This window comes from Mesoplodon mirus, assembly GCF_964341445.2.
Source record: "Mesoplodon mirus genome assembly, contig: HAP1_SCAFFOLD_1416, whole genome shotgun sequence".
NCBI lineage: Eukaryota > Metazoa > Chordata > Mammalia > Artiodactyla > Ziphiidae > Mesoplodon > Mesoplodon mirus.
Window position 1 is genome coordinate 83,708 of NW_028294713.1, and position 8,271 is coordinate 91,978.

General features: G+C 43.4%; 1 protein-coding gene across 1 annotated transcript; it reads right to left on the reverse strand.

The window, feature by feature from the left end:
- Positions 1–3,563: 3,563 nt before the first annotated feature.
- LOC309798023 (UDP-N-acetylglucosamine--peptide N-acetylglucosaminyltransferase 110 kDa subunit-like) lies at positions 3,564–6,754 on the reverse strand (the record flags this gene model as incomplete). The annotated part of the gene is given in 2 exon segments (XM_082646362.1): positions 3,564–4,027; positions 4,030–6,754. Coding segments are annotated over 2 exon segments (3,138 nt in total). The 5' UTR covers positions 6,704–6,754.
- Between the last annotated feature and the right edge of the window lie 1,517 nt (positions 6,755–8,271).

Genomic DNA, 8,271 nt, shown 5'->3' on the forward strand with positions numbered 1-8,271 from the left:
CTTTGGATTGTTTTTAAACCCCACTTTAGTTAACGCTGCAGCCATAGCAGCACCCTGTATATAAGCAGGCCCAATGTCTGCACAAAGGCGAATATAATCCTCCAATGTTCCCCGTTTTCTCCAAGGTCGAATCGCAGCCTGACATGCATTATTAGCGTTTTCAAAAGCAAGTTGCTTAACTACAATTGTACCAGTGAGTCCATCCACAATGAGTCTCCCCACCGGCTGTAACAATCTATCTACAAAATCAGCATATGGTTCATCAGGTCCCTGCCTAAATTTTTTTTTTTTTCTTTTTGCGGTATGCGGGCCTCTCACTGTTGTGGCCTCCCCCGTTGCGGAGCACAGGCTCCGGATGCGCAGGCCCAGCGGCCATGGCTCACGGGCCCAGCCGCTCCGCGGCATATGGGATCCTCCCAGACCGGGGCACGAACCCGTATCCCCTGCATCGGCAGGCGGACTCTCAACCACTGCGCCACCAGGGAGGCCCCCTGCGTAACTTTTGAAAGATCCTCAGTTTTGTGTGTAGAAGATAATTTCCTCCAGGCTTGTAATGCCAAATGATTTATTTGAGGATAAGCAACAAAGGGATAAGTTAATCGATCTTGTAAAGAAATATATGGTCCTTCCCCAATCAGCAGATGATAATCAACTGGAATATCATGGGTAGCATTCTTTTCTGCTTGTTCAGCAGCCCGTTCATAAAAATCAAACTTCCATATTAAATAATCTCCACCATTTAAACAAGCTCGTGCAATAGACTGCCAATCAGCAGGGGGAAGAGCTTCTCCTGTAATAGTGTCAACCATAGCAGTAGTAAAAGGAGCAGTGGGCCCACATTGAGCACAAGCCGATTTTAAATCTTTCAAAACTTTAAAGGGAAGAGCCTGATGCTCCCTAATAGCCTGTTGAGGATTATTAGGATCAGGTCTTTCCGTGACAGGACAACAGAAAATAGGATCTTCTCCTCGTTTTATTGCTGCTTGTACAGCACGTTGCAAGGGACTGAGCATTTTTACAGATGGAGAATTTTGAGGAAGACAGTCCTTACTAATTTGCAGCTTTTGCACTGACTTATCTATTATAGCCATTAGAAAATCATCCTCAGGATATTTCTCTCTTTTATGTTTAAAAGCCTCATCTGTTAAGTCAAAATGTTCCTCTTCATCTGAAATATTTAAATTGATTAGCTCTTTCGGTTTAGGAAGTGGCCACACAGTAGCTGATAATACAGTCTTTTCTTCTGTCAGAGGCTTATGTTTTTCTGACTTTACATTCAAATCAACACTATCATGAGAAGAACCTAAACATATTTTTATCAGATTCCACAAACTAAATGTAACAACGGCAGTATGAGTAGGCCCTCAAGACTCATAATAATTTTTTAAATCTTCTCCAACTTTCTGCCAGATTTCTATGTCACAGAGCCGCCATCAGGAAACCAGGGAGATACATCATGGATATGCTGCAAAAATTCAGTCAACCGTGAGGTAGAAACTTTATTACCCCGAGCTTTAAGCATCAAAAGTAAAACCAGAGCAAATAATTCACGCTCCTTTGAGCCCTTTTGCCCCATCTTATTTTACTTCTGACTGTTGCCTTATGCCTCTATTAGTTTCACTTTTACTCGTGTCCACACATATTTTGCATAAGGGTTCTCTTACCTGCACTTTCTTTTTCTTTTAAGTGGCTTCACGCTTCAGGTCCCTGTTCGGGCGCCACTTGCCGCGGACCAGCCTCAGAAAGAGGATTTCACCGCCCAGGGTCAGAAGGGACGGGGTAAGGAACTGAAGTAGCACCGACGAATGGGGTCAGAAGGACCAAGACAACTGATGGTTGCAAGGCAAGTTTTATTATGCTACAGTTGCAGATTATATAGACTAGAAAAGGGAAGGTTGCCAGACAGTGGTTTACATTATCTAATAACTGTCTCGGCTCAAGGTTAACTTCCCTGGGAGAAAACCCATAAACCCAGAATCATCCAAAATAACCTGCACGTGCAGGGTGGAGACAGATTGGCTTGTCTCATTTCACATTCCTTCTGATTTCTGGGCCCTGGTGATTTATCTCCCGTGGAATGGAACAAGGAGGGGAACAAGTAGGGACAGTCCCTTCGAGCAGCGGCGGCATGCCTGGCATGTCCGTAGCCTGCTCTCAAGGCTGACTGCTTCCCACACATATGTTGGCTTGTTTAAGCCTCAAGCCCTCGATCCTTTGTTGAAATACAATAATTTCATTCCTATGGTTTTCAATACCCAAAACTCAACCTCCAGGAGGGCTAAAGTCTAATTTGTACTCCAAACCAAGTAGCAGTGCAGTTCACTACTACTGAGGCTGAATCCATAAAGACTTCAAGACCACGACCAGAAGACAAGTTATTATATATAATACCCTAGAAGGCCTGAAACATATGTATATGAATACATAGCTGGTCCTTCAGAGCTTTTTACCTATAACATGTTTTTTGATGAAAGTTATTTAATGTACTGGAGATAACTGTGACTTACTGATCAAATATTTGAATACTTATACTTACCTGGGATTTCATTTCTGCTGAAAGAAAAAGGAAGAACAGGACTCACCTAAAAAAAACAAACTTTAGAAGTGAAAGTAAAAATCTTATCACACACTATCACTTTTGGAAGCAGCATAGACGGGCAGTCAATGGTAAAACACTGGTGAAATAGGTCAAAACTCTAGGCCAAAAATCCATTATTATTATCATCAGTGACAGTACCACAACTGTGCCCTTCATAATTAATAAGCACTCCTAAGAATCTTCATTTGGCACCAGATGATGTGTTGAAGAGAAACACTCTGGGAGGTTTTGAATCACACTTGGTATTTTGTTAGCCAAGTTACAGGAGAATTTTTAAAGTGGGGGGAAGGGAAGAAGGAAACGGACCAGAAAAAGAATTGAGACCATCATCTACAAACCAACAAAGCACTGAGAGTCCCAAACGTTATGTCAGACACTAAAGTGACTGATAGAGGCTCAAGTGGTTTATAAAACCTATAAAAAGACTACACCAGCAAAGTCCCCATTTATCTGTAGAGTTCAGAAACTAAAACAAGGAATATTTTAGCTTAAAACCTTATCTCAAGAGAATCATATACACTTCACATGAATAAAAATACCTGAAACCAAACATTTTTAAAAGCTCCAATACCCAAAATATAAAGAAAAAAATTAATTCAGAAGACTCAATCAATCCATGATAATCACAAAATGGCTGGGCAACCTCTATCTCCCTTCCACACTAACCATCCATCCCCTGGAAGACCAAGGGAGATCAGACCTTCCAGACTTACCTTCCAGACTTACCTTCCAGACCTTCCAGACACCTGGCTGCTGCAAAATTCGATGGAGACTCCTTGTGGAACAGCAGTTTCGCATCTCTTGGGTCTCTCCCTATCGTGATCATGCAGGAAGCAAGTCTGGCTGTGCTATTTCTTATCGTCTGTCACCCATCTGCACCATGATATTGAAAAAGTAGTTCCCTTTCCCCCAGAAGGTTGAGGCTCAGCTACAGGGGTAATTCTCCTGGGCACACAGCCATTATTTAGGCCGACTCAGTGACTTCAACAGGCTTAATCATGTGATCAGGTTTGTTGCCAGCTGCATAATGCCCCCACATCTGTAGATAGAGCCGCTCTAGTTCCATTGTGTATTGTTTGGTGTTGAACAGAGGGCTAGATGTTCTCTGCTTCCAGACTTTGCCACGAATTTTCTTCAGGTATTCAAGATCAGTTCCCAGTTTCACAGCTATCTCTTCATATTCTTGCCTATTTTTAGCAATCAGCTCAAGACAGCCTAAACAAGTGAGCTGGGAACCTGCAACTCGGGAAGCAAGAGTCTCTCCTGGCATAGTCACCATGGGGGTCCCTGCCCAAAGGACATCCATCCCTGTGGTGTGGCCATTACAGAGTGGAGTGTCCAAGCAGACATCAGCCAGCTGGCCTCTCCGAACATGTTCCTCTTTAGGAGCAACAGGGGAAAAAATGATACGGTTCGGGGGAAGGCCATATTTTGTGTGTACTGTTGAATATTAGCTTCTCCTGCTGCTGGAAAACACAACAGCCACAGTACACTATTGGGAACACGCTTCAGAATATTTGCCCACATCTGCAAAGTAGATGGGTCAATTTTGTATAACTGATTAAAGTTACAGTAGACAATGGCATCTTCCGGTAACCCGTACTGAGAACATGTGGTTACAATAATGGTACGGGGAACCTCCTCTCCAGTGGCAGCCTTATTGTTGATCAGGGTAGTTGCCAGTCCACTGCTAATACTGAATCCATTAATTGTAATCTGAATTTGTCCTCTGTTAATCATTTCAATAACTGCTTCTGCAACAGTATTCATAGGAATGACAGGCATATTAAGAGCTGTATTACTGCTGTCTGCGTTGTCTTCTCCATCAGGACATTTCATCTTGACTATTTGCACATCTGATAGACTATCAAGAAATGCTTGGAGGTCGATGCCATTCAGCACAATCCGATTGTCATAAAGGTGCCCATTGGACTTAAAATCGATGACGGCTTTTTTCTTCAGGTGAGGGAACATATTAGCATGATCACCAATAAAGAACGTATGGGGCATATAAGCCAGTTTCTCAGAATACTGCTCAGCAACTTCAGCAGGTGACGTTTCCTGATCAGTGATGATATAATCCATGAAAAGGGCGCCACTAGTCCCAGGGTACCCCAGCCACATTGCCTGAATAGGAGCTGGCCTGAGAGCAAAGAGTTCATTTCGAGCACCCCTGGTATAACCATTCATATTTACAAGGATGTGTATACCATCTTGATGGATGCGATCAGCTGCTTTCCCATTGCATGGAATCTGAGAAAGATCAGTGAAATGATTGGCTTCTGCCATCACCTTCGCTCGGAAGTTTGTGCCATCATGTGGGCTCAGGGCATAACAGAATATCTCAAATTTATCAGGATTGTGCATGCCTGGAATAGACTGCATAAGGTGAGAAGTAGGATGATTCCCAAAGTCAGAACTCACGTATCCTACACGCAGTCGACCATCACTGAGCTTCAAGTCTTTTGGATGTTCATACGGTGGTTTATGAAGGACACTTATATTAGCCAAGCAGAGGTTCCCATGCCTCTCAGCAATAGCCTTCCTGAAGCCATGAGGAAGAGGATAGAGCATACTATGATGAGGCTGCACAGAAGGCAACCTATTCTTCTCCAACTGGTCAGCCACAATGCTGACCAACTTCTTCATTCGCTCATCATAGTCTGTCCAATCACAGACAACCTGCAGGCAATGAGCCAAATTACAATAAGCATCAGGAAAAGCAGGTTGAAGCTTCAGAACAGTGCGATAAGAAGCAATTGCTTCTGAAATATTCCCTGAATCCTGGTGAATGGAAGCCAGATTGCTGTGGGCATCCGCAAATGCAGGGTTGATCTGAATGGCACGAGTATAACACTGCAAGGCTCCCTGAACATCCTGCATCTCCCATAGAGTGTTTCCCATATTACAGTACGCATCAGCAAAGGTAGGACTGATTCGAATAGCCTCCTTATAATGCATCAGAGCTTCGTGCAGTTTTCCCTGCTGCTTCAATACACTGGCTAAATTTGAATGGGCATCAGCAAAGTCTGGGCAGAGCTCTAATGCTTTACGATACAAGCGAACTGCCTCTTCACTGTTTCCCTGTTCTCCTTTGATATTGGCTAGGTTATTCAGAGAGTCTGCATGGGTGGGACACAGCCGGAGAGCTGTATGATAACAATCTTCTGCTTCAGCAACACTGCCCTTCTCTTTGAGAGCGTTGGCTAGGTTGCAGTAAGCATCAGGGAAATGTGGTTGCAATTCAATAGCTCGCCTGTAGGTGTCTATTGCCAGATCCATCAGGCCTTGCTCATAGTATACACAAGCCAGGTTGCCATGTACCACTGCATGATTTGGACTCAAGCTTAGGGCACGAAGGTAAGCTGCCACAGCTCTGTCAAAAATCCGTGCCTCATTGAAGACATTTCCTAAATTGATATAAGCATCCAGAAAATTGGGGTCAAGGGTGACAGCCTTTTCAAAGTGATGAATTGCAAGCCAAATCTCCCCTTGTGCATTGAAAACACAGCCAAGATTACTCCAAGCTACTGCAAAGTTCGGTTGCATCTCAATTGCTTTCAAATAACATGCCTTGGCTTCTTCTAAGCCACCCAGGGCTTTGAGCAGGTTCCCCAGGTCACTGCGAACACAGTACAAAGAAGGATTGTACTGAAGAGCAGAGACATAAGCTTGTACTGCCCCTTCCATGTCGCCTGCTGCTACCAAAGCGGCTGCCAGGTTAATATAACCATCGATGAAATCTGGTTTGAGACGCAACGCATGCCGGTAATGCTCAATTGCTTCCTGCAACTGTCCTCTTTCCTTGTACACATTCCCCAAATTCGAATAGGCTTCTGCCAGAAGAGGGTTCTGTTTAATTGCCAGAGTACTAAAGTGCGCAGATCTGTCCAGCCTTCGACGCTGGAAGTGTATAGATGAAAGTAATAAAAGTACATCAGTATTGCCTGGCTCTTGTCTCCAGAGCTGCATGCAGTGTCTCTCAGCTGTCTCAGAATCTCCTGCCTGATATTCTCGATGTGCCAGCTCAGCTAACCCTTGGAAGGAAAGCATACGTTTCGTTGGTTCTGTGCTGTTGGCCACGTTGCCCACGGAAGACGCCATCTGGAGCTTCTGGAGAGAGTGAAAAAAGGGGGTAATTGAGTCCCGCTGCCGCCACTACTGGCAAGAATGTTTCTAGTGGTAGCAAACACGAGCGCAGCAGCCGTACCACTGTTTTGGCACGCTTAAGCGGTGGCAACAGTTACAGGCACCGAACCTTAGGAACTATGGTTGGCCATCTACCTCTCATGCTCTTGAAATCTTAATTCTTAACCCTGCCCTCTTCCACCATTTTTCTCCTAATCAGGGAATAAAAAATACCTATCCATTTGCCTTAGAAGAAATCAAAAGTCAGTAGGCCTTTTTAAAATATTGTTTTCTGTCCAGTTGGAAATGAAATACATGATTGACTTTTCTTCATCATTCATATAGTCAACGTGGAAAACATTAGGGCTGTGAATTTCAATACAGTAAGATGAGAAAATTTTAAATTGGCCTTCCCAAACCACTAATAAGTAACTGATGTTGTATAGAATGCTAAAATCTTAGAGACCGAGTTTGATATTTTAAAAGTTCTGCAAACATTAGCTAATTGCTCCTCATCAAATTTCTCATGCCTCAAACCTGAGTATTACTTTTTAAAAGATAAATTTATTTATTTTTATTTATTTATTTTTATTTTGGCTGCGTTGGGTCTTCAGTGCTGCGTGCAGGCTTTCTGTAGTTGCGGCGAGCGGGGGCTACTCTTTGTTGCGGTGCCCGGGCTTCTTATCACAGTAGCTTCTATTGTTGTTCGTTCCACAACTCTATGGGTTCCTTTTTAGGTCCTATGAAGAACCCTAGAAATTAGTTCATGTCATTATAGGTTTTTGCAAAATTGTCAAAAGTGAGATATTTTAATTTCCATCAGGTAAGTCCAGCGTCTATTTCTTTGTCAATTTTCCCTCTATCATATTCTGCTATGTTGGATCATATTAGATTGGTAACAGGCTTTTTTGAAATCTGGCTAAGGAGATGTTTTAAGTGAGGCTATTATGTGATTTTCAGACACCACCATATGTAATTGACTATATAATATCCCATTACAGGAATAACTTCCAGTACTCTTACTGACTACTCTACTGACTTAACTAGCACAAGACACAGAAGCGTAAGGACAAAAACCACCTTACAATATAGCCATATCTTGCACTTCACAGCTCTCAAAGCATGTGCGTTTGAAGAAGAAAAAAAGAACTGAAAAGTATAAAACCAGAAGTTACTCTGTGGAAAATTATTTCAATCATCAGGCATGTGAAAGATAAGTCAAAGATTCAGTTTTCTTCAATGCTTAGTCAAAACGGAAATTTCCTTCTGTCAAGAATATACTCCAGGGCTTCCCTGGTGGTGCAGTGGTTGAGAGTCTGCCTGCCGATGCAGGGGACACGGGTTTGTGCCCCAGTCTGGGAAGATCCCAAATGCCGCGTAGCGGCTAGGCCCGTGAGCCATGGCCACTGAGACTGCATGTCCAGAGCCTGTGCCCCACAACGGGGAGAGGCCACAACAGTGAGAGGCCAGCATACCGCAAAAAAAAAAAAAACAAAAAAACCCCCAATATACTCCAGGGGCTTCCCTGATGGCACAGTGGTTAG